General features: G+C 53.5%; 1 protein-coding gene across 10 annotated transcripts in view; it reads right to left on the bottom strand.

Moving 5' to 3' along the window:
- TNS3 (tensin 3) overlaps positions 1-26,993 on the bottom strand; it is a 227,821-nt gene that overhangs the window by 116,315 nt on the left and 84,513 nt on the right. For all 10 annotated transcript variants that reach the window (XM_033862800.2, XM_033862804.2, XM_033862803.2 and 7 more), the window contains 5 exons: positions 11,268-11,320; positions 9,368-9,539; positions 7,514-7,564; positions 5,600-5,722; positions 2,044-2,108 (listed from right to left, as the gene is read on the bottom strand). In XM_033862800.2, the coding sequence (XP_033718691.1) occupies positions 2,044-2,108; positions 5,600-5,722; positions 7,514-7,564; positions 9,368-9,517 (389 nt within the window). In that variant the 5' untranslated portion in view covers positions 9,518-9,539; positions 11,268-11,320. The remainder of the gene's footprint in view (positions 1-2,043; positions 2,109-5,599; positions 5,723-7,513; positions 7,565-9,367; positions 9,540-11,267; positions 11,321-26,993) is intronic.

The following is a 26,993-nucleotide window of genomic DNA, read 5'->3' as shown; positions in this document are numbered from 1 at the left end:
TATTGCTTCTGTTTTATGTTTTGGTTCTTTGGCTGTGAGGCATGTGGGATCTTAGCTCCCCGACCGGGGATCAAACCCACACCCCCCTGCACTGGATGGCGAAGTCTTAACCACTGGACCGCCAGGGAAGTCCCTCACCTATACATTGAAAAGTATTCCTTTTTCTGGAACTCACTCGTTTTATTAAATGCTGATAACGCATTTTGGTCAAGGTTTACGTTCAGCATTAATGTTGTTATCAGTATTCATAATATTAGCAACAACTCCATCTTTATGAACTCTTATCTTTCTGGTGCTGGTACCAGAATGTTCTTCCTACTTTACTTTGTGACGTGAAGTGTCTGTTTGGAGCTGGACACAGTTTGTGACAAAGGCCTTAAAAACGTCTGCTCGCTATGATTACTTCTGAGAACAGTAGCTAAGGGGAAAATAGTAGAAATGATCGAAGATGTATCGAGGAGAATTTGTTACCACGGCATGCTTGAGCGTACAAGGTCATTAGACGGAAGCAACTGAAATTCTAAAGAAAACCTGCAAACGACCTGGATAGGCAGAATCGGTAAATGCTAAAATACATAATATTCTATTCATCTATTCATACTGTTAGTCCTACTAGTACCAGCAGCGTTAACAGCAGCTAATACCAGCACCGATGCTATTCCAACTGTCTTACGCGAAACGACACACTGAATTGTCACAAAACCCTGTGAGGCACAGCCATCATCCCCGCTTCCCAGGTGAGGACCCTGAGGCTTAGAGCCTTTCACGTGAGTTGCCTGACACGTGAAGCTGAGACACACTTCGATTATTCAGAAAAAGTGGTGCGTTTAGAGACAGCGTCATTGATAAGCTGTAAGTGACTGAAGCTTAGCCTCTATGCTTTCCAAAGATGCCAGGACTGCCCATGGCGCATGGAACTCTGGTTCCAGACAGAGCTGCGCTGTTGTGAGCAGGTGAAGTCTGCTCTCTGACCAAATGTCTTTGGCTCAGCAGAGGGATGTGACGTGACCAGGAATCTCAATTTGTCTGGCACGCACACAAGTACTTATTATCACCAAGAAAGGATCTCATTTTTGCTCTGGGGTTGGGTTTCCTGCCTGGCAAGCCATGGGCTCCCCAGTTTGTTTCCAGAGAAAACATTGGGAAAGTCAAATTTCACTCCTTAACGCTAGAAAGGAAAGGGTTTATCGGCTAATGTGAATAGGCTTATATTTCCTCAGAATGGAGCGGTTCATGCTTCACAAAGTGGCCATTGAACAGAGGGAGCCGACGCAGATGCAAAACCCATAAAGAATGATATTTCTGAACTGGGTCTCAGTGTGAGCGGAGACGTGTGCTCGGAAAGGGCATCTGGGTCCACCAGCACAGCCAACGCCAGGAGGGCTGGCACGCGGCCGCTGCCTCACTCGCTGGCCTCGCGGTGCCTGTCGTCCCCAGTAGACGGGACCGGCCTCCTGCTGGCGGCACCCACACGCCCACGGCGCACCTCCTGAGAACCGGGCCAGACCAGGCTTCCCGCTCACGGGCCATGAGATCATGAGCAAGCTGCCTAAGTCCACCAAGCCTCCGTTTCCTCACCTGTGAAGTGGGAGCAATGACTGCTCGCTCCTAGATTACCTGGGAGGATTGAGCAACAAAAAGGAAACGTGCAAAGTGCTTCCCAGAGGCCCACTGCATACAAACATGGCAGCCATGCATGCAAACCATGGCGGCCGTGGCCACGGCCATGTACAGAATTTGAGGCATCCAGGGAGACAGCACTGCTCTTCTTTACTCACGGTAATGTTTGTCCCTGTTGTTCTTGTCAGAGAACGACAGTGCACTCACTTTATCTTTGACGCCTCCATGAAGTCTTCAGTGTGAATCACTGCACACCTACGACAGTGTCTTTCTCACAAGTGCAAACCCTTAGCTGCAGCTGAGCTTCTAGGCACCAGGGACACGAGCCTCGGCCTCCAGGTCAGCTCCCAGGCTGACCGCCCCCCGCCCACCCAGCCTCAGAGCGTCCCGATGCCCACGGCGGTGAGGACGCTCCCCTCTTACCTGGCCGAGACATTGGTGAAGTGCATGTAAGATGATATGACCACGCCGATGCGTCCCTTTCCGCCCTGCAGGAGACAAGAGAGGTCATTAGAACAGGAAAGCACTCGTTCATGCACAGGATGGCAAAGAGCCTGCCTCGGAGGGGAAGCCAGCGTTACCCCCCTCTGGTCCCTGTTCTGGGGGACGGCAGCACCCAACTCAGCAGAGAACACACATATGGGGTGCTGATGGCGGGAGCAGGTGCTATCCGGGACATCCGAGGACACCCCCGAGGGCAGGTCTGCACAGAGGCGGCCAGTCAGTTCCTCATTTCCCAGTGAGGCTGGAAAAAACCGTGTTGGGCAGAAGCCATTAGCGTGACTTAATCACCCAGGTGAGAGAGACCCGAATGCCCCACGCACAGGCTGAGAGGGCTTTGAGGGCTGCACACAGAGCCCTGAGACGTCCAGAGTAGCAGGACAACAGATCCCAGGGTGCTGCCAGCATCACTGTCCCCACCTACCCAGCCCTGCCCTGTCACACACGGGGACCCCCATCCGAGGCAGCGTCACGGAAAACGCATCACTCGATCCGTAACCACAGACATGCACAGCCCGGACAAGGCAGCCCAGCAGGGCCTCGGACCAACATTGCCAACAGGAGAAGGTGCCTGGGAGCACCGCAGCTCCGTGACCTCGACCACCACCTCGACCAGGCCACCTCGACCAGAACTGTGGACTGCCACCTTCTGAAACACACTGCCATGACCCAGAACGGCGGCCAGCGAACCACAGCCCACCAGCCCACTTCTGCCCACCACTTGTGTCCCTACGAGTTAAGAGCCACCTTAACATGTTTAAACAGTTGAAGAAAAATCAAAAGAATAGTATTCCAATGACACATGAAAATCATACGAAGTCCAAATGTCAGTGTTCATAAATAAGGTTTGATTGGGACCCAGCACGCCTGTTCGTTCAGGAGCTATTTCCACACGGCAGCGGCAGGTGGAAGGAAGTAGACTGTGGTGCCCCAAAGCCTTGAAAGTCCTGTCTGGGTCTTTCAGGAAGAGGCAGCAACCCCTGATCTAGAGTCCCATGAGCCACCATGGCTGTGACAACAACGTGCAGATCGTACGTCTATTCTTGAAAGGGAACGATGGAGGAAATTCAGGTCCAAATCTGGCATGTGACTGTCACCCAGGAGCGATCTCCTCTCTGTCTCATCAAGGGCATGCCTTACAGAAACTCAGTGCAGACACACACTCAGTCCTTCACTGCTGAACCCTGGCACCTGCAGTTGCCACTGCGCAGCTACTGGTATGTTTCTTGTATAAATTCACCTGCAAGTCAGGCACGCGGGGCGGCTTCACTGCCCCCATCTCCAGTGCTTTTCGTTACGTGCGCACAGGAAGTCTTCGAGCGCAAACAACGTTCTTTAGGACCAGAACAGCTTTTGTCTGCTCTTACCAAAAATCAGAATCGCTGACTACACAAGTCCCAGCGAGTATCCTCCGCCAAGAGCTCAAGACTAAACCGTGTGGAGGTGGGTGAAACTGTCCAGCAGAACCGCAGGCAATTCCTACTCCAAACTAGTGTGAGGGGGGACTTGGGAACAAACACCACCCTTTGTATCCGGCAGGGAGACAGGGGTCTCACCGTCTGGCCTTAGTCTGCCCTCCCCAGGCCAAGACGGTATGCCTGGCACTCCTGGCAGGAAGAGCACATTCTGCAGGGCTGGCAGGTTTGGGAAAGTCAGCAATCTCACCCCCCGCAGCAACTATGATGAACTTCCCTTAATGTCAACATCTGTAAGTTCAAATCACCAGAGGGCTTCTCTCTCATGGCATGTTTTCTAGCTCATCTTGCAAAGGGTTCATAGGTCACCAGAATTAGGGCAAGAGATGAGCAAACTGTTCCCCAAAAGTTTCAACATGTTCCAGTTTAATCCCACCAACAAGACTTTTCCCAAGAGGCAAGCGTAGTTTAGAGGAGGGACACGTTTTAGAGAACTCTGTGAGCTAAGTCCATCACTTGTGGCCCGGATGTTGTAAATAATATTATAATTTGTTTCATGGTGAAGGGGGTGCGTCTCAAGGTCCAGGGACCAGAATCCTCTGGAGACACAGCCGGCAGCAGGTCTGGGTGCACCGGGCGGGCATTTCTCCCCAGGGTCAGGCACTGCGGCTGCTCCGGGTGGGTTAGGGGCCACTGCCTCACAGGCCTGTGAAGGGATCTTAGGCAACAACGGCCCCTCAGTATTATCCTCACTGTGTCAAAATCACCAAGCCAAGCCCAGTGAAAAATACAGACGTTTTTTAATTGACAAGAATTTTTTTTTTTTTTAAAGTCTCTTTCTTTAAGTTTTCACCAAAACATAAATGTGGAGAGAAGCTCCTCAATATAACACAATCCTTGAATAAAAGCTCCGGTTAACTTAATTTAGTACTAACGGGACTCCCTGGCTGTCTGAGGGAGAATGTAATCAAGTTAGATGTCAGAAGAAGGAACAAAAGCAGAGAGCAGCAAACGCACTGTGTGCTCCCAGTGGCTTTTCCTCTGGGCCGAGTGACCCTCAAATGCCCCAAGTGTGGGAGCTCTGAACATGGTCGGCCCTGTCTACCCTCCTCATTCTACAGGCAGATCTCAGTGCCCTTGCAGGAAACTCACACAGCAAGTCTGATCCTTCGAAGGGAAGGTTCTCTTACACTAAGCTCCCTAATGCAAAGGGTTTTTGTGCAGCTTTTGAGTGTGAAATGTCTGAAGGAAGAAACACTTTAAGGTGGAAATGTCTATTTTTTCGAGACGTCCTGATGGTCATAAGAATTTGGTGTAAAATATACAGGGCAGGGAGAAGCCCCCTTCTTCTGGGAAGGAGACCCAGCCACTGCACTCCCCGCCCCCCCTTCTCAAAGCATTCCTCCCACACGCTGCATGAGCTCCAGGTGTCTGGGCAAACGGATCAGATCTGAGGAATCCAGGGTAGTGCAGGAAAAGGCTACGGACAATCCAAGGCAGTTGAGAAACTGGAGAAGTAAGAGGAGAGGTAGGTTCCAGAAGATGGGAGGGCGGTAGGAGGAGGGAGGGGTGCAAAGCAGGTCAGCGCAGCCAGGACGATGCGCTGCTGCGCTCACAGCCAGCCCCGGGCACCCTGCAAGGGTAGACATGTCACGTCCCCTTCGGGCTGACCTGCTTGGAAAGGACCACAAGCCAGCTGCAGCGGCATCGTGCCCACAATGCCAAGCCAGTCGACTGGCATACCTCAGGCGGCACAGAGCCCAATGCCGTGCACCTTAAGAGCCCCCTTCACTTTTTAAAAAGCGCTTCCCATGCAAAACAAAAATGCATGAAAATGAAAGGATTCCCTCCCAGGGGTCCCTAATCTTAGCTTCACCATGTGCAGCTACGCATGCAGGGGCCTCCATCCTATACATTCTGAAGCCACACTCTGGGAGACTGGATGACTCTTCCCCGCCCCCCGACCCTTAGAATAAGTATGAAAACCTAACCACAAACCCCTAAAGAAGCTGGAAGTTAGAGCGATAAAGGTGGGCCCCCTGGGCCCCCGAGCGGGTGCTCACCCTGCAGTGAATGACGACCACGTGCTGGGGGTCGCTGTTCAGCCAGGCCTCCTGCGCCTTGCAGATGGTACACACCTTATCCAGGGGCGGCGCGTGCAGCTCTGGCCAGCCCACATCCAGAATCTGCGGGGAGAGAGAGGAGGGTTCCTGGTGTCCATCTCCAGAAGCCCTACGAAGCCATCTCATGACGTTTTTTTTTATTTACCAAAATATTTCATTTTAGAGTAAAGAACAAGGCTGCATGCTCCTTTTCTAAAACTCAGTGGGAATTATGGCTCCTTTACTGGAAAGAAAAATATGAAGGATTATGTTTTCCCCAGGAGACATCTCCTCCCGGGTCTTATCTGCTTTTCTGCAGCTGGAATGACAATTCTAGAAAGGGCTTTCGGGAGCCGCTAATGGTGCGTGGCTCATGGGGAAAGAGGCCCAGGTCTGGCAAGATCTGAAACAGGAGTTCTCCGCAGGGGCTGCCAAAATTCCTCCCTTCAGACTAAAATCGCAGTTTGGGAAAACGCTGAGAGCCATTCCTCCACACAAAGGGCAGATAACTTCTCAGAGGGAGATGCCTATCACACGTGACACTCCCCAAAGGAGAGGAATGTGCCCAGGAGGGAGGGAGGAAGGCCTCCAAACCTCGGTTACAATTCAGGAACAAAGAAAGTCATCATCACGAGATAAGGAACCTGGCAGGTCTGTGGGCAAAACATGGCATCTCTGAGCCACCTGACACGTTCCCAGCTCTAAAGCTGAGGGCCACGCAGTGCTGTTATTTTTGCTTTCCGTTTACTTTTTTAAGAGGGGAGGGGAAGGCAGAGCTCTGTCTTATTATAAAAGCAATAGAAATTGTGTAAAATGATGGAAAAATTCAGAAAACCGCTGGAAGCAGGGAAAGGCCTACACCCCTTCCACCACTCAGAGCAAAAGCCTGTTCTGGTGAAATCCTTACACTCTTTTTCTATGTACATTTAGCAAATACATAAATTCTATACTCTGCCCTTGTTAACGAGCATTAAAACAGGCAATTCCCCATGTTACTATTTTTTTTATCCTAATGGCTGCAAAATGTTCCAACATATGGAATACGGTATGCATACATATACCATATATACCATAACTTATGCTTATGCAATCTTAAAAATTTCCCCCTAAATCTTTGCTGTTAAAAAGAGTAACGGGGGCTTCCCTGGTGGCGCAGTGGTTGAGAGTCCACCTGCCGATGCAGGGGACACGGGCTCGTGCCCCGGTCCGGGAAGATCCCACGTGCCGCGGAGCGGCTGGGCCCGTGAGCCATGGCCGCTGAGCCTGCGCGTCCGGAGCCTGCGCGTCCGGAGCCTGTGCTCCGCAACGGGAGAGGCCACAACAGTGAGAGGCCCGCGTACCGCAAAAAAAAAAAAAAGAGTAACGGACGGAGAGGGAGTGCATGGATGTAGGGAGGTGGCAGGAAGATCTTTGAGGTGAAAATGTTCTGGATTTGATCGCAGTGGTGGTGACAGAAATCTACATATTTGAGATGGTACAGAACCACACACACACACACACACACACACACACACACACACACAGCTGCTGCACGTAAACCCAGCGGAAGTTGCATGCAATCTGTGGATGGTACCAATATCAACTTCCTGGCATTAATATTTTACTATAAGTTATGCAAGACAGTACTACTGGGGAAGACTGGGCCAGGGGTATGTGGGATCTCCCTGTATTCTTTTTGCATTTTCCTGTGAAGTTATAACTATTTCAAACTAAAAAGTGTTAATAAAAAAAAATAAGCCATGGATATGAACAGTTCCTAATACCCCTCACTAAGTCATATTCCACAAAGACTTGTTACAAACCCTTTTTGCACAAGCAGGATAAGCATCGTGGACCTTTAACAAAACTCAGAATATAAAGGGCTAAGATGCATACCTTTGGGTTAAGCTTTGTAAGGTCATATCTCTTTTCCGAAAGGTTTAACACCTACAAAGGGGAAATAAGAAGCTATTAGACTAAACACGGTCCTCAGAGATCAAAGAGGATACAGTTGCATTCTCACACGCTACTTGCTTTCTAGATATAGAGGATTATAAAAGATTGGAATGTACAGATATGTAATTGTCACAGAATGAAAAGCAAACAAAATAAAGAATGACAGCACACAGATCCTACGGAACTGGACTTGGCCCCCAGAAAGCATGGGCTTCGTCAGAGGAAGGACGTGTGGGAAGGAGGGCACCTGGTCCTCAGGGAGCCCAGGCCCTGACACTCCGAGGCAGCCCAGAGACCCTCGCGCTCACGGAGAAGCAGAGCTGCCTGCGAAACCTGACCACACCTCGAGGAAAGGAACAAATGAGGACAACATTGGAGCAGAAGGGGCTCCCCAGCCTTCTCTCTCCGGAGATGGACACTGCGGAGAGCTGAGAGGAGGGGTGCTCCTGGGGTGAGGGCCCGTGGTCCCTCTACCCCAGAACAAGCTGTCTCCTACACCTATGGACCGTGGGCCCCGTTAGAACCTTCTTCAGAGGGCCGAGGCCTGTGGCCTGACAAGACAGCTGTGGGCTGGGAGGAATTCTGTCCCCACAAGCACCTGTCAGGGCACACAATTCAGACGTACACGGGGGAAGAGATGCACTCACCCCGGGTTCTGAACTCAGAAGCCATGGAAGACACACAGGTGTGTCTTTCTTCAGATTGTTCAAAAAGGTCCCTGTCCCCAAACAAGGTGAGCACCCGGCAGCCTCGCCATTGTGCAAGGGGGCCTCTGGCCAGCGTGGAGGGAAGAACTGCCCCAGCTCCTGGGGCCCAGGCCCCAGGCCTTCGCGGGCTCAGTGAACCGCGCGTGGGGCAGGAAGGACGAGGCGTGGAGGGGACCCCCCATCCTGGGTCAGGTGTCAGGACGAGGACACCATTCCTGCAGGGCAGGCGGCTCTGGGAGCGAGGATGGGCTGGGGTGATCTCAGGGGCTGGACCCCGCCTTCCCTGCCTGTCACCAGGCCATGCTGAGGACGGGCGGGCGTCAGGGGGAAAGGCCACTGGGCCACGCAGGGGCTGCTGGAAGCCACCCGGAGGTCACCTCCCCCTGCTCTGCTTCCAGGGCCACCCGCCCAGCCCTTCCAGGAGGCCGATAAGGATGGCAATAACTACCCTGTCGTTTAAAGAGGTCTTACAGGCGGGTCTGGAGAGGTGCGAGAAGCTGTCATTTAACTCAAAGAGCGGAAGACGGAGCCGCAGGGCCCTGCTGCAGGACCGGCACTGGCACGGAGGGAACACGCAAGAGCAAGGGGCGAAGGAGGCCGTCCAGGAAGACTCTGCTCTTCCGCGGTCTTCCTCAACTGGGGGCTCCATCCGACAGCCTCACGTGTGTTTGAAGTGGGGCCGGGACAGACGCCGGCTCCTGGATGCCCACCCTCCGTCCCCCGATTCCCTTCAGCAGGAGGGAAGGAACGGGGCTTTGGAGACGGGGACGCCAAGCCCAGCAGCCGGGGCAGAAGCCGGCGGCCCTCGGGGCGCAAGTGCGGAGCCCAGACGCCCCAGACCACCGCGGGCCGTGCGCGGCAGCCAGTGCGGCCTCTGTGCGGTGCGTCCCCCTCCCCGGCACCTCTCCCCATCCACCAGGCCCCCAAGGGCGCTGAGCTACGCAGGGATCGAGACGCCTTCCTGCCCACAAGCTCCTCAGTCCACGCATGTGGGCGCCTTCGCCAAGTTTCAGCCAACTCAGTGTCCCCCAACGTCCCCACCCTTGGTGTCCCCTCAACCGTCCTCACGCTCTGCGTCCCCGCTCACCAGGTAGTTGTCCCCATGCTTGGACCGCAGCATGCGCGTCACCTCCTGCAGGCTGTGCAGGTACGACTCCTCGGAGCAGCCCGCGGGGAAGGACACGGCAATGATGCGCTCGGTGATGTAGGTGAGGTCCAGCTCGCGGCCGTCCTCCATGGCGGGGCTCAGCCCTGCAGGCCTGGGAGACACGCGGCAGGCTGTCAGGGGAGGGGCCGAGTGCCAGGACAGCAGAAGTCGAGGGACCTTCGCTCACTGTTCGCACCTGGACCTGATTACAGGCATCTGGGAATTTACTGTGCCCCATCCCAGGAGGGCACACATCTCAACTTCCTTAACGGTCACGACTGGGGCACTATAAGCTACGAGCAGGGAATACACAGAGGAAGAGAGGCTCGTGGCAGAGCAGCAGGCCTGATGGAGAACCTGCAGAGGGAGGGCCTCAGTGGGCGGGCGCGGCTCAGAGAGCCTGGACCTGGGAGGGAGGAGCCTTCCTTGCTCTGGGTATCACGGCAGGAGCAGGCAGCAGGGGAGAAGCTCATGGCAGAGCAGAGGCCAAGACTGGGAGACACCGGCAAGTGACTCGTCACGGCGACATGTAGCATCCTGCGGCAGGTGCGGAGGGCCCGCGGGCCCAGGCAGGAGGCTGGCCTGCCCTGCAGGGGGGATGAGCTGGGCGGGAATCTCAGCAGCTGGGAGGCAAGCGCTAGCGTCTCTGAGAAGGGCTGTGCGCAGGCTCTGCTGAGACCGCGCGTGGGTTAACCCGGGGCGTGCAGACAAGGGCAGGCATCAGGTATGGGAGGATGGGGCCTGGAGGAGGGTAAAAACGCCAAGCAATGAAGCCAGCAGAGGGGAGGGCTGCTGGTGTGGGGAGAGCCCGGAGCCCGGTGAGCCCGGGCTAATGCTTCCTGCACACAGCATCCAGGCTCTGCTTCACTCATCACTACGACGGGGCTCTGGGGACCACGGGCCCCAGAGCCCCTCCCAGGAGAGGGCCCTAGGACCGCGGGTGGTGTCAGGGACGGAAGGTAAAACAACCAGCGGAGGGGTGCCGGGGTCAACTCCAAGACAGTGACAGCCCACAGTGAAACTACAGAAGGGTGCAGGACAGTCACGGGAGAGCGATTTTCGTCCATCAAATTCCCCACCACCAGCTTTAGGGGTTTGTACTTGTTGTTCGTTTACGACTCTTGTTACATGGGTTTCTCGCCTAATTCTGAAAAAATTTTAAAAATACACCAAATGGTTTTAACAAACTTCCAGGCACCCAGTCATCCAACTTCAAAACTGACACAGAGCCAACCTTTTTCCATCCACACTCCCTGCTACCTCCTCCATCACTTTGATGGCATTGAAGAAATCCCAGATATTATATGTCATTTCACTTATAAATATTTTTGCATTTATGTCTAAAAGACAAAGATATTTTTAGAAATATCTACAATGCCATGATCACGCCTGAAAGAAACAATATTTTTAAATACCCATTATCATAAATGTATTTTTAATTGGTTTATTCGAATTCAAACAATCACCGAGATTTTTCTTCTCTACCTTATGCATCAGACATGCATGTAAAAGAGTTTTGTTTACTTTAAAAAATCAAATCACATTTTTTGACACTGGTGTTAAAAATTAAAGAGCTCATCCCCAATGTTACGTTTCACAATCCAATCACAGCTACCCAATTATTTATTGAGTGTTTCCACAACCAGCGTTTCTAATGCTGGGAGATTACATCCAGAAAGAGACATAAACATGATATTTATCACCTTTGAGCATTTATCTTTAAAAATGAAAACGACATTAAGCTCACTACAGAATAAAATAACACTGTGCCCAGGCTTCGTCTGTGAGATCTGACCCAAGGCCAGAGGCACACGAAGGAGTTTCGGTGATGGCCACTCACCTGGGTGGTTTGTCACAGCACAGAGAGGCAGGTGGTGAGGAGGCCCCCGGAGTCTGCAAATGACAAAACAAGGGTCATTCTCAAGTCCCCTGTCCTGCCAGCCCGCACATCGCAAACCTCACCACAAAGGAGGGATGGGAGCCCGATCCTCTCTTTAATCATAAATGGTTCAGACCCTGAACTACTGGCTCCTCTTATCACCCGGGAGGGTCGACAGCTCATCAGGTCATCTCGGCCCTAAGACTCCAGATCCCAAGTGACGCAATTCCATTAACCAACAGCAGGACGGCTTCCCACGTGGGACAGCACAACAATCCCCGTCGGGCGTCGGGGCAAGGTGAGCGGTCCCAGCACATGTAAACGCTTGTCCTGCGTGTCCTGGTATACAGGAGGCGCTCAGTCAACATCGGGCATTATTACTATCATTATTGTTAATATTGATATCTACTTGAAAGAGCCAGTTAATGACTTTGAGAGAATTCTCAATTTTTTCCACTCTTTTTTGTAAAAAAGCTTATCCAACAGGGAAAAAAGAAAACTCAGGTTATAATTACTTTACAGTTTACATAACCCTTCCCTGTGTGTGTGTGTGTGTGTGTGTGTGTGTGTGTGTGTGTGTGCGCGCGCGCGTTGTAAGGGTTACGTTATACTCTAGGGCTATATATACACTCTTTCAGGAGATGCATCCAGCAACTTTGTGAGGAGGAATTATCCCCACGTTTCAGAAGTCGGGAAACCAAGGCTCTGAGAGGTGTGAGATCTTGTCGAAGATGGCAGAGGGGGAGGAGAGCCCAGACGTCCCCGTCTCATCTCCCCGAATGCCTTCCTCTCAGGAGGCTCCTTCCTCTACTGCCTTCTGTGAGCTCCTCCCTGCCCGCTGCGTCAAATGTATTTTTTAAGTATTGGGGAAATGTAAACTGATTCAGCATTTCAGAAAACAGCTTGTCCGTAAATATAAAATGCCCTTAAAAGGTCTGAAGCATGTGACTTAGCAATGTGAGGAATGACGCTGAGGAAATTAATGGAAAAGTCCGTGAGTCTCTATGGACGGGGCGCTCACTGCGCTGTGATGTGTGTAACAGCAAAAAATAGACAACAGCCTAAGAGGTCAACCACGGCCCCTCAGTTACATTAGATAAACCACGCTACCCTGCAGACGGCGACACGTGTGTGAGCCTGGAGAGAGGCCGTGACCTGTGACGGCAACAGCGCTGACGACCCCAGACGGCCACATGGCCGCTCACCAGTGCAGAGTATGATTCACACACAGACCCACTCACTCCTATACACGCACACCCGGCAATGTGTGGCCAGAGTGCAGGCTGACGGGGCAGAAGTTTGCTTCTGGAATGTCCCGTTACATTTTTTCTTCTATGTGCATTTTTTTTCCTTTTCTGCTTAGAACATAGCTCACTTCTGTAACTGGAGAAAGTGTAATGCCTCCAGGGTCAGCTCAGATGAAGTTCCAGCTCCTGGTGTGGCATTCAGGCCTCACGGCCACAGTCACAGAACTCAGACGCCCTCCTGGAAGGCAAACAGGGAGGAAGCTGCCAACCTGGGGGTGAGTACGCAAAGCTGACTGGAGACCGCTGCTCCCTACTACCAACCAGCACAGAGGGATTGATTCTGTCTTCCGATACTTACAAACCTCTCTGCGTTTTCACTCTGCAAACTGGTCTGTGCGAACACACGTGACAAAGCAAAGCAGGAGAGAAGACAATACCCTGTGGGGAGGGAAGGCCACGGGGGCCCTGCGGACCAGCCCCACCTGCTGACGTCCAAGCACGGATGTGACCAGGCCAAGCTGCTCGCCGCCAGGCTGCCCCCTCCTCGCTGCTTAGCCGGAGAGGGAACGTCCCTTGTCATTCCTGACACACGGAAGCTGAGTTTCAAGGGGGCCACAGAGACTCCTCCAAAAGCCCCATCCTTCCATACTCTCTCCTGGTTTGACCTGAAGGTCGGTCCAAGAGAACCGTTTTAGTTTTGCTCTGTAATTCCCCCAGAATTAGCACAGGAGCGCGAGATACTTCCTGCTCTAGAAGGCAGAGGGCTGGGCAGCTTCCGGGCCTTGGGAAACACCAGGCCCCAAGAGGGCAGTGAGGGTGGGCCTGGAGGGGTAGCACCCACACTCCCCGCAGCAGCCTCAAGGCTCAGCAGCTTCACAGAGGGTCCGAAACAGCCCAAACCCACAGCAAGTCCTGAGCTCCACCACCCTTTGCATGATGGATGTCAGCTAGATAGATGATAAATACACAGCTAGATGGTAGATAGGCAGACAAATAGATTGGATAGGTGACAGATACATGATAGGGTCAGGTAGATAGATAGATGATAGAAACATACACACACACACACACACGCATGAAAGATAATTACACAAATACATACATACGTACAAGCAATACAATCAGAAGGCCAGGCCTCGGCCTACCCTCCCAGCATTTCTCAGTTCCACCTGCAGCCTGAGCTGTGTCCTTTGCCAACTTACACTGAAGTAACACACACCCATTTAGGATAAGCTGACACCATCCGTAAGCGTAAGTTTGTCAATAAAGAACGAACTCCTTGAAGGCAGGCCCTCTATGCCTTCCAGTACCTGCCCCCATCACCTAACTGGATGACAGGGGCTGGGACTGCCACATACATACCGACTGTGCACCCCAGCCTGCCGGTGAGGCTCCTGGCCACTCCTTAGGTGAGAAGCCTAGCGTGGAGGTGGGCTGAGGGACATCACATGAAGGCGATGCCACTCAGGGGGGTGTGGCCAGTGCCAAGGCCCTGCGGTGGGACTGTCTGCATCTCAGGGACCAGCAAGGGAACCAGTGAGGCCAGAACAGGTACACGGGAGGGGAAGAGTGAGGAGGGGATCTCTAGGATGAAAAAGGGAGGCCCTCCGGCAAGTCAGGGCCCCCAAGAGGCTGGAGAGAAAGTCCCTGCCTCCTTTCCTCGCCGTGCTGCCCCTGCACCCCACAGCAGCCAGCCGTGCCTGGGGCGACAGGGCCTGGGTCCATCGACCACGCAGCCCCCCGGGCTTCACTATGGGAGGCAGCAGTGTTCCACCGGCACTGTCCTGTAAGAGGCCACAGGTGACTGAGGTCAGGAAGCAGACCCACTCGTGGTCGGCCACCTGTTTCCCAGCAGGAACCCCAGGACGGAGATGTGATTCTCCTCACTTCACGGTTTGGGAAAAAGCACTCAGAAGTACCATTAGGTGTCTAGAATATCACAGTGAAGATGCAGTAGCAACTTCTGACACCGAAATTCTGGACTCTTTCGATCCCCCGGCCCCCGATGGTCCACAGCCCACCCTGCTCAGCCTGTCCCTGGGTCAGACTGGAATCACTGAAGTCAGCGGAGCTCTTCCCTGGGGAGCTAGTCTAGCCCTACGCTTGGAGGATTAGAGCAACCGTGAGCAAATTACCACTTCTAAGCCAGTTTCTGAGATTTGATGTGCATGAAATCCTGCAACGGGAGAAAACTTCATTCTGGGGCTGTATCTGGAACCAAGCAGATGATACGCAGGGGACGGGACCCCGGATACACTGGATAGAAGCCCCTTGGCTGCCCGGGGAGCTCTGCCGTGAGCAGATAGAGAGGGGCACGCCCCACGCCCAGTGGAAGGGGCCTGACCATGCCCAAACACCGTGCTTGTCAGGAAGTTGACATGTGATGTCTCTGTGAGTCTTTACTTGGAAGCAGAGAATTTATCTACTTTGGGGGCTAAAAAGCCAAAGTCTCCCTTTATCATCACAGTATATTTCATGCCTTAAGAATAACGGAGAGGGCTTCCCGGGGGCGCAGTGGTTGAGAGTCCACCTGCCGATGCAGGGGACACGGGTTCGTGCCCCGGTCCGGGAAGATCCCACATGCCGCGGAGCGGCTGGGCCCGTGAGCCATGGCCGCTGAGCCTGCGCGTCCGGAGCCTGTGCTCCGCAACGGGAGAGACCACAGCAGTGAGAGGCCCGCGTACCGCAAAAAAAAAATAGTAATAACTGAGAACCAACGTACAAAAGATTCTTGAAGACAGTCCCTTGCTCATGAGAAACCCTGCATCCTGAGCTCGTGGAAGTCTGAAGAAGCCTCTCTACTTGTAGCCCCCTGGTCCCCCGACCTGTGCTGCAAACGCCTTTTCTCCTGCTGTTTTGTGAGAAGAGAGCTGTCCGCCAGGCTTCCTGGGGAGCCTTCGGAGGCTGAGGGCTGCAGGCCACCACCGCTCTCCGTAGACCTGTGCCAGCGCCCGGGGTGACAGCAGCACAGCACCTGCCGCGTTCCTCCTGGTCTCCAGGGCGATGCAGCACCATCCCCACCTGCCTCTGCCCTGCCCAGCCTCCTTCACCTGTGTCCCCTTTGGCACATGCTTATCACAGCTCTCAACTTCTAAATGTGCTAAGAAAAATAAGGGCAAAGGGAAGAGACACAGGTGGAATCCGTGCTAAAGGTTAAACATACGAAAGGTAACCCACAAAGCCTGGGCTGCTCGAGGGGCTGCTTCTCCTTAAAGGTGCTGCTTGAGGCCCAAAGCTCATCTGCTTAGACCACTATGTAGTCCTGGGACCCCAATGAAGTCACTGGCCTCCCTGATAAAATGACAGCTTTGGATCCAGCGCTTCGAAGGTCTGGTGCAGCCCTGCAAACCCTGAGTCCACGGATCCAAAACAGAGAGGAGTGAGCCATCCACCAGATAAAGAACTAGATGACCTGCCCGGGGGCTCTCTCGTTTAACATATTTTTCAAATTATTAAAACTCATTTATTTTCCTAATGAGGTTATTTTTATATTTGAAATAGATGTAGCAATAGCAATTCTGCAATCATGTGGCCATCTTTCAAGAGAGCACAGTGACCACCATGACATTTGCATGCCGACACAAACTTCTGTTATTAAAAGAGAACAGAGAGGGCTTCCCTGGTGGCGCAGTGGTTAAGAATCCACCTGCCAATGCAGGGGACACGGGTTCGAGCCCTGGTCCAGGAAGATCCCACATACCGCAGATCAACTAAGCCCGTGCGCCACAACTACGGAGCCCGGGCTCTAGAGCCCGCGAGCTACAACTAGTGAAGCCCGCGCACCTAGAGCCTGTGCTCTGCAACAAGAGAAGCCACCACAATGAGAAGCCCACGCACCGCAATGAAGAGCAGCCCCTGCTCGCCACAACTAGAGAAAGGCCGCACGCAGCAACGAAGACCCAATGCAGCCAAAAATTAATTAGTTAAATTTTTTTTAAAAAAAGAGAGAACAGAGACTGGTGCACCATTCGCCAAGACCAGGGGTAGCTCAGTCCAGAACACATGGTGACACTGGCCCAAGTATCGCTGGGAGAGAAATACTTTGCCACTGATAACGGCGCTTTTCTAAGAGGGCAGACCGCTGGAAGGAAGGCTGGGGTTCAGACAGGCACTCCACCGTTTGGGAGCAGACGAGGGACAGCCACGTACTTCCAAACAACAGAGGGAGAGAACAGTGGGGTCCTGGGGTCCTGGTGGGGACGACCGGCGTGAAAAGGCCACTGGAAGCTCGCGGGGGACGAAGGCCAAAGCACGTGTCCAGAGTGGGAGGGCAGCTGCTCCCCGGGCGCACACCCTGCGGGCCCCGCCCGGGCTGAGTAAAGACAGGCACCCACGGTGCCCGGCGGGGAGGTGGTCCCCTGCGCTCACAGACGTGCGTGGTGTATGGGGCAGAGGGGGAGGCGGGATCCTCATCCACTGGGCAACACCACCTCCCAGGAGCCGCTGGCTCCCCAGGGTGCGTGGGGCTCCGGGCCGCCGGGCCCCCAGCTGACCTGAGGCTTACTTGATTCAGTCAAACATCCTGCACCACCTCAAATCTACAGCCGAACCTCTGCTACCCTGACAGGAGGCCAAGAATTACTAGGGGCCCTTGTATCTTATACTTTTTCAAGGAAAAGATGTAGTCGATGCATGACAGTAAACAAACCCCTGAAGACCTTACTCTGGATGCAGAATGCGCCGTCGAAGGGTTTGGAGGAGGGTGCTGCAGTCAAAGCCAGCAACCGTGTCCAGGCCAAAGGACGCCAGGCTCCGCGTCTCCAATAACCATCCATGAGAGGCGGATCGCTGCCTTCCTGTAGGCTTCCACGAAAAGTGCTTGACAAATCCAACGCGGCAAGGACACCGCACCCACGCCACATCGCCAAGGGCCCCAGCAGAGCCTCGGGGACAACCTGAAAGGCTTACGTGAGGGATCGGATTCAGGGTGCAGAGACAACAGCTGCTATAGGCCATGTGCCCCGTCACCCTCCAACGCAAAGGGCAGGAAAGAGGAAGGGAAGACGTTCGGAGTAAGCCCCACTACACAGCAAGTAAGCAGTGCGGCCTGGGCTAGAACCACACCCACACTGCTCACCATGGCCACCCTCCGGGTATCTCCCGGAGTCCCTTCCGGCCCTGGTGGCTGTGAACGCAGGGCCACACAGGGACAGCCGGCTGACCCAAGGCCAGGGTTAGCCACGTAGGCTGTCCCTGCATTACCAGGCCCTGCTCTCCTTCAGATGAAGGCCTCTAAGTACAGGTAACAGAACCCTGAATGCTCCAGCTGTGTGACCTCGAGCAGGCAGCATGCCCTCTCTGTGCCTCATGCTCCTTACCCATAACATGGGCTGATCACTACAGCAACCGTCCCCGCAAGGTTGCTGTAGAGTTAAAGCAGCAAAGGCCTGTCACAGACCCACAACAGGGCCCAGCACAGAGTAAACGCATTGATAGCATTTACAGCGACATATTCTCATGTGTTTTCTGGGAAAGCATGAAATGGTGTGAAAGGAAAATGAGAACAGAGAAAGCAGTGCCTTAATGAGAACCACTCAGGGGTCAGTGAACGCATGTCGGCAGAGGAGAGGAAGCCACGGACACTTCCCCGTGAAGACACAGCAGCACCCATGCCTGTCACAAGCACACTTAGACACACACACACACACACACACACACGGTGGACAAATCAAGCCTGTGCTGCAGGGGTTGATGCTAATGCAGCGTTCTCATGTCCCCTTGCCACGGGGTGAACGGTGGGGACTGGCCTGGCTCAGGAGGCCCTGGGTGAGCCCCAACCCAGCAGCCTACCTCATGGAGTCTCCCTCACTCTCCATCCTCACCTCGCAGCCCTCCTTTCAGTTCTCCAAACACATTCGCTCCCTCCTGCCCCAGGGCCTTTGCACATGCTCTGCACCCACTTATTCAAGCCCCACCTGCAGCTCTCAGCTCAGATGTCATCTCCCCAGCAAAGGGGTCCCGTATGCATGTTCTGTCTACCTTGGTCTTCTCGACCGCACTGACCTCAACTGCACAGAAACAACCAGGGTGTGAATTCTTGTCTAAGCTCTACATTCCCCCCTTGAAGACACAGCAGAGGCACTGGCTGCTGGCTCCCAGATGCAGCTCAGCCCTGGGAGCGGTGTCCTGAAGGCAGCAGGCAGCAAAACACAGAGGTCTGCAGGATGAAGGAAGGAATAAACCAAGCAATAATTTCAAAGAGTCAGAGGGGTGATCTGGCCATGTTAAGAGGCAGGGGGATACTGTTTAACATTTCAGTAACGAATATCTACCTAGCTTTATTTTTAGGATAACAAAAATAAATGGGGGACTTCTCTGGTGGCACAGTGGTTAAGAATCCTCCTGCCAATGCAGGGGACATGGGTTCGAGCCCTAGTCTGGGAAGATCCCACATGCCGCGGAGCAACTAAGCCCATGCGCCACAACTGCTGAGCCTGTGCTCTGGAGCCTGAGAGCCACAACTACTGAGCCCACATGTCACAACTACTGAAGCCCGCACACCTAGAGCCCATGCTCCGCAACAAGAGAAGCCACTGCAATAAGAAGCCCACGCACCACAACGAAGAGTAGCCCCCGCTCACCACAAGTAGAGAAAGCCTGCACGCAGCTACGAAGACCCAACGCAGCCAAAAATAAATAAATAAGTAAATAAATAAATGTATAAAAAAATAATAATAATAAATACATGGGGTACATTTACTATTTAAGTGGCTTAAACAGACTCATCATCTAAAAGAATAGCAGTCAGGCTTCCCTGGTGGCGCAGTGGTTGAGAGTCCGCCTGCCGATGCAGGGGACACGGGTTCGTGCCCCGGTCCGGGAAGATCCCACGTGCCGCGGAGCGGCTGGGCCCGTGAGCCGTGGCCACTGAGCCTGCGCGTCCGGAGCCTGCGCTCCGCAACGGGAGAGGCCACAACAGTGAGAGGCCCACGTACCGCAAAAAAAAAAAAAAAAAAAAAAAAAATTTAAAAAGAATAGCAGCTGAAGAGTAGCAACTCTCTGCACCGCCCCAAGGTTATAACATATGGACTCAATGAAAGGGGGGTGGTTGGTTATTAGGAAGAAATTTTCCATTGCACAGCCAGGTGGTGAAACACCAACTTCAGACAACCCATTGACCATCAAGTACAGCCTGTCCCCACAGACCGTCAAATGTGGGTTCTTCTCATATGCTGCGCCCACCCGGGTACTGGCTACTGTGACACACGTGCTCACCAACAGGATCCTCCAGATCACCCCGTGGAAGCGTTTGGTGAGATCCCCGCAAGGCGAAACCGGAGCAGGGGCCATCCTCTCCAGGCACACTGCCGACCGTACCGGGGAGCTGGTCGCAGCTCTCACCAGGCTCGCTCCCTGCACCCGCTCACGGGGAGAAGGGTGGCACCGGGATCCCTGGGCTGGAGCAGGTGAAGGCTGCACCCCTGCTTCCCACCTCCCCTCGCCCCCTCTGGCTTTCGGGTGAAGAGCAAAGAAAGAAAGACCTTTAGCGAATGCCATACCGGGACCTTGGCGGGCCTGAGGACACATCAAGGGTGCCAGCTTCCCCAGAGCTGCCGGACCTGTGTGCTGGTCCCAGCCACGCTGACCAGCCCCGAAACTTGTGTTGTGAAAGGTCTTATAAAAAGGAACAAAAGGCACGTTGCATAACCACAGCCAGATTCACAAGGAAGCACGGGACTTGGTGGCAGTGCACAGAGGCCACCGCCAGGCTGGGGACTGGGGAGGGGGCTCCATTAAGATCAGCTGAACATCTCTGTACATTCTGTGTTTGTTTCTCCAGGAAAATGGAGTTAAAAGTACATTTAAAAACTTTTTGAGGGACTTCCCTGGTGGTCCAGTGGTTAAGACTCCACGCGTCCACTGCAGGGCACATGGGTTCGATCCCGGGTCAGGGAACTAAGATCCCGCTTGCTGTGGGGCAGAGCCACAAAAAAAAAAAAAAAAAAAAAAATTTGAAAGGTAACAGCTACCCACATCCAGTTCAAATATAAAGGCATTCATTTGTTCACTCATTCATTCACTCACTGCCCAGATAGCAGGGTACAGGGGTGATGTGCACCTGCTTTGGAATCCTAACGCCTAGGTGAGGCCCCAGCTGTCTGACCTTCAGAAATTACCTCTGCGTTACTCAGTTTTCTCATCTGGAAAGTGGAGGTATTGGGAGGATTAAATAAGGAAACATGTGCAGAGCTGAGAACAGCACCTAGCAGGTAGAAAGTGCTAAATGAATATCAGCTTTGCACTCGGGCACCAGGCAGGGATTGGCCCCTGAAACGCAACTTCCCCACAAGCCCACATCAAACACAGTAACCATCCAGGACCACAGCGCCATTCAAAGAAATAAGACTCTGGGAAAGAAATCTTCCCAAAGTCAGACAGCCAGCAAGACACCGTTCCCTTCCAGAACGAGAATACCAGAAAACAAATTCATTATCAGGACTGCCCACCTTAAGAATTTTTTTAGGATTGCCCACCTGAAGAATTCTTTTCTTAATGCTCCTACAGGTGAGCAGTGATTACGATGAATTACTAGAAAATACACACCCCTCTTAAGTTAGGAAACTAAGGTAACCCCCAAGCTCAACTATGAGAAGCAAGGTTTTGTTCACACTGAGATTATGTCTGTGCTTATTTGTCACCAAATAATCAGAATTCTGAGCTGCATAGGCTGGTCTGAACCATACGTAACCCCGAGGCTGATGAAGGAAGGGAGGGAGGCGTCCCCAGGGCAGGAGGGTGGAGACAGTGCTTTCACAATCAAGTCCGATGTCCCCAGAGGGGGTGATGGGCAGAGGTCCTCAGCTCCGGCAGTGGCCGCCCCCAGGAAGCAGAGGGCGGGGGGCAGGGCCAGGGCTCGGTGCTCCACGCGACTTTCACTGCCCCATCGCCACCCAGCGAGGACAGGGGCAAACAGAGGAGAGACACCAGGGACAGACTCCGTGCCAAGTGCAAGTGGAGGCCCTGCAGATCCCTCTGGGGAGGAACTCACTGTGCTGCGGAGGGGCACAGGCAGCTTCTCCTTGCAGAAGCAGCTCCCTCCTCGCGCCCTGTTCCCTCCCTGCCACTGGCCTGATGCAGGCGGAGGAGTGGTGACAGGAGGGGTGGCTGGGAGCACAGTCTCAGGGCTGCAGCACAGGGGCCCCAGCCCCACAGCGGAGCAGAGGGCTCAGTGAAAGCACGTAGGCCTGCGCTCAGGGCAGGGACACGGGCTCTGGCTGAGGGCTGCCTGCCAGCGCCCTGCAGGGACCGGAGAGGGACCAGGAAGGACCACACAGGGCGGGGAGCCGCGTCCTGCTGGCACTGCCGAGTCCCACCTCCCTGGGGTGCAGAAAGGTTAGGCCCATCCTCGTAAGTTCCCCCAGGAAACTTGCCAGGGTTCCTGGGAAGGCAGGTGTCCCAGAAACTAACAGGTGCGTGCCCACGCGCCCGCCTGCCCTCCTTCTGCCCTTTTTAATTAGCACAAAACCAAGAAACAAACACACAAACGAAGTCAAAGAGCATAGCTGGACCAGAAAGAAGAAGCAGGCGCCACGATACCTCCATTAGCTCCTGAACTGTCACGCTCCCTGGGCCCCGAGTTTCCAGGAGGCCAAAAGGAAAAAGGAGGTGGTGGCTGGACACACGTCAGACCGTGGGGAAAACTGTGGCTGAACAGGTGGCCCAACCTGTTGAGGCTGGATTCAACCTGCTCACGGGACACCCGGAGCTACAAGAGGAAGGACAGCCAGTGCCGGGCCAGGCGCGGCCGAGAACCAGAGCCCCATCCCCCACGTCGGAACCGGGGCCCCATCCCCCACTTCAGAACCGCCCTCCCCTCCCCAGCTGTCTACCCTGGAGGCTGTCTGATGGATTTCATTTTATGAAATGGTCGGATATGCTCCTTAAATTGAGAGAGAGAGTCATGTAGGCCCATTTTATAGTTACATCTAAACAGGCATTCTTTTATTCTTTGTCAATTATTCCACAACAAGGACATTTCATTTCTTCCCATAGAGGACCACGGGGAGGGTTGTGGGAGGCTCTCACAGCCCTGTCCCTGGAAGGATGGCCAGGGGGTGGAGGGGTCCGCGCTGGAGGAAACCACGTGGGGTCTCCTTCCAGGCCAGACGCAGTGGAGGCCCCGAGCTGAGGGGCTCCAGTTTCTGTCTTAGGCCAGCTCGGTCCCCACAGGACGGCAGGGGCTTCCTGAGAGGGGCCGCGGGGGTGAAGGGTAATCGGGCCACCTGTCCCTTTACCTGTCACGTCAGCAGGATTTTTAACTCTTCTGAGCATCGTTTCTCACGTCTGTGAAATGGGTCAACGATGGCAGCCCCCTGGCTCCATGAGAGGACCGGAGAAGTCCAGAGGCACCTAGCCCCGTGTCTCACGGCGGTATCGGCTCAAAGCCAGACTCTTCACCATCAGGGGCCCCAGAGGGAGAGACGGTCCTAGCCCAACTCCCGCATTTCACGCGTGAGAGACGTGATTGGGAGGGGAAGTGCACTCTGGTGGGGGAGCAGACGGGGCCAGGTGTGGTGCCCCAAGGACAGGCTGTTGACTCCTTACTCCGTGGTGATGGAGAACACGCCAAGCCTGAGGATCCAGCTCTCAAAGACACCATCAAATTCCCAACAGGAGCATTCTCGGTGCCAGCCAGGGATATGAGGAGCCCAGGAGTGACGTGCAGCCCCAGGAGAGACCAGACACACTCTCTAGGAAGTAAGGACCTGCGTGATTATCGCTGGGGTAGTGTCACTCATCCTGGGAGGGCGAGAGCTCTCTGCAGAGAGAGGGCTTCAGCAGCAGTGACGTGAGGCCACTCCAGGTGGTGCCCAGTGGGGCAGTGTTCTGTCCTGTAGGCCCATCCTGCGCCAGTGCCCAAGCTTCCCACCAAGGATGGCCCCACTGAAATCCAGGGGTCCAGAGGAAAAGGCAGGCCCCCTTTCTGAGAACATCTCTGAAATGGTGTTCCCTTTTTATAGGTGAGGATAATTCCCACATTTAAGTTGCTTAAAATGAAACAGAGAGGTAAATATAAGACTGTGAATGTGGAATTAAATGCTGGATGACAATGGATCACATTCAAGAAAAAACAGGGACTTCCCTGGTGGCGCAGTGGTTAAGAATCCGCCTGCCAATGCAGGGGACACGGGTTCGATGCCTGGTCCAGGAAGATTCCCACATGCCGCAGAGCAACTAAGCCCATGCGCCACAACTACTGAGCCTGCGCTCTAGAGCCCGTGAGCCACAACTACTGAGCCTGCAAGCCACAGCTCCTGAGCTCGCGTGCTGCAACTACCGAAGCCCACGCGCCTGTGCTCCGCAACAAGAGAAGCCACCGCAGTGAGAAGCCCGCGCACCACAACGAAGAGCAGCCCCCGCTCGCCGCACCTAGAGAAAGCCCACGTGCAGCAATGAAGACCCAACGCAGCCCCCCCCCAAAAAAATTTTTTTTAATAAATAAATAAAAGACAAACACATGTTGAATTAAAATGGAAGATGAGTCTTGGCTGGAGCAGCTGGGAAGCCACGTCAAAGTTTGGGACCTACTGCTCACTGATTGGAATTTAAACTCTGTCTTGCCCTCCGAGAACCAAATAAATGAGGTCACACCATAACTGACTGGCCCCCCCACCAATCAATAACTGTATGGTCACTCCATTCACTCTGGAAGACAAATGCCTGCTACCCGGGGCTGCCCAGCCTCCACAATCCTGTACTGCCTCATCCACCAACCAGCCCACAGACGACCACGTCCGCTGGCTTCTGTCGCTGCCGAGTTTAAGGAAACATTGTGCAAACCACTGAAACGTGAGCCTCAAAAGAAAGAGATCTGTTGTTGCTACAAACACGGGTGGGTGTTCACGTCCCCGGAAACGCACAGTCATCAGCGCTCTCGACCTAACCAGGTTGTGTAAAACCCAGGGCAAATCCAGAGGACTGATGTGGTCCAGTCATCTCCTAAGTCTCCTTCAGCTTTCATAACACTTGCAGGGAAGTTTAGAGGACTCATTGTGGGTGTACATTATGCAAAAACAGGACAGGGGAGCCTCAGCCACTGGACTGAACTCAAAGACAGGGCTATCAATACACCAAGGACATACGGCGACTGTTGTCTGTGTCGACAACTGTTGTCTGTGTCGACACAGTTAAATACTAAAGTGAGTCACGGTCAGGATTCTGCGGGTTAACTGACAGGTCAATTCAAGAACCACCTACACATTCTGATCATTTTTAATGACAGGTTTGACTGAATGTGAAAGCAAATCGATGACATGTGACAACCCTCCTCATGACTGTTATTACATGGAGCAGAGAAATGGTTAAAGCCACTTATCCCAGACCTATTCGAGCCCAGACCCATCCTAGTGTCTTCCTTGCACTATCTCTCATGACCCATATGGCGGCCCCCTGAGCCGGGAACCCTTACCATCCACACTTTGCCAAAAGGGAGCTGAGGACCACATGCTCAAAGTCACCCAGCCAGTGAGAAGCAGCGATGGGACTCAGCCCAGAGGCCACCATGTCTGCTCCCAAACCTGTTTATGCCAAATGCATAAGAGGTTCCCAGCTCTTACTCACCACGGTGGGCCACCAACTTCCCGGCTACCCTAGCACCCCAAAAACCAAGACCACTCAGCCCTCCACCGTGGATTCCTCCCAGCTTGGCCTCTCCTCCTGCCCACCTCTCAGGTTTGTATGAGAATTGCCCACTGCAGGTTCGTGGGGAGGCAGCTGGGAAGTGGGCTAGGGTCTCTTCTTTCTGATGGGCAAGTGAGGGGAAAAGGTCTGAGGACCCCTAATCAATAACTAATCAATTGGGGACTCCCCTGGTGGCACAGTGGTTAAGAATCTGCCTGCCAATGCAGGGGACACAGGTTTGAGCCCTGGTCTGGGAAGATCCCACATGCCACAGAGCAACTAAGCCCCTGCGCCACAACTACTGAGCCTGTGCTCTAGAGCCCGCGAGCCACAACTACTGAGCCTGCGAGCCACAACTACTGAGCCCACGAGCCACAGCTACTGAAGCCCACGCGCCTAGAGCCCATGCTCCACACAAGAGAAGCCACCGCAATGAGAAGCCTGCACACCACGACGAAGAGTAGCCCCTGCTCATCGCAACTAGACAGAGCCCGTACATCGCAACGAAGACCCAATGCGGACAAAAATAAATATATAAATTTATAATTTAAAAAAAAAACTAATCAGCTGTAGTTCATTCAAGGTTGTCATGTTCTAAAAAGTCACCATGACACTGGCCGGCCTTCTTGTGCCTATGAGCAACAGCCATTGTAAACAGAAATCACTAACAAAAAGAAAAAAATGTGGCACTGAAAGAAATATACCTTGAAAAGGACACCTGTTTATTGATACTATTAGTCTGAAGGCTGAAACAAGAAGGCACCTTGTACAGCCTCAGCTGGTGACGTGCCCACAGGCAGCTCAAAATTTTTGCCCTTCTGCGCACATCCCTGGACAACCACAGAATCACAGTGAGTGTTGATTTGTGGATTACAAATAAAGTTTAGTAAACAGGCAAGTTTGCAAACATAAAATCCACTAACAATGAGGTGTGACTGTAATTTAATCTTTTTAAATTTGTAGGTGATTCAATCTTTGATTCACTTAAGAACTATCTGGAAAACTTCCCAATTCTAATGTCCCCATATTTGTCACAATAACATTATGACAAGAATCATAATCACAGTATCCAGTCATAGTTGTAAGTTTATGTGATATCATTTTTTTATACCAAGGGTGCCTTATGCTCCTTGGGAAGCTAAGCCCTGGAGTTCTCCTTCCTCTTTGTTTTTTTGTTTTTTGTTTTTTTTTGCGGTACACGGGCCTCTCACTGTTGTGGCCTCTCCCGTTGCGGAGCACAGGGTCCGGACGCGCAGGCTCAGCGGCCATGGCTCACGGGCCCAGCCGCTCCGCGGCATGTGGGATCTTCCCGGACCGGGGCACGAGCCCGTGTCCCCTGCATCGGCAGGCAGACTCTCAACCACTGTGCCACCAGGGAAGCCCTCTCCTTCCTCTTTGGAAGGTAGAGGCTGACAGGTTGATGCTGCCACGCTTCCTTCTGAAGACGTGCACTGTCTCTGCCAGAGCTTTGTTTCCACCTGAGGACTTCCGACGCCATGCACTGAGCCGCTTGGAGAGTTTTCTAGACAGAGACCCTGAAGAAGCTGGCTCTGTGTTCTAGAAAGCGGACAAAAGGACTACAACATCGTCTATGCAGGAGGGAGAGGACAAGGGCATCAGGAGGTGAGAGACTGTTCCCAAGAGGAAGGGATCTCGGTGAGGCAGCCCAGCCCACCCCCTCTCCGTCCCCCTAGGCTGCAGCGTCCTCAGTCATCCCCATGCCCAGCTCGCACAGCCCGCCAGGCTCGCTCAGCGTGGCCGCACCCCTGGAAGACATCTCCTCGTAGAGCTGGTGCTCAAACTTCAGCTGGCAGTACAG

The sequence above is a fragment of the Tursiops truncatus genome, chromosome 9 (assembly GCF_011762595.2).
Source record: "Tursiops truncatus isolate mTurTru1 chromosome 9, mTurTru1.mat.Y, whole genome shotgun sequence".
NCBI lineage: Eukaryota > Metazoa > Chordata > Mammalia > Artiodactyla > Delphinidae > Tursiops > Tursiops truncatus.
This window is presented reverse-complemented; position numbering and strand designations above follow the sequence as displayed.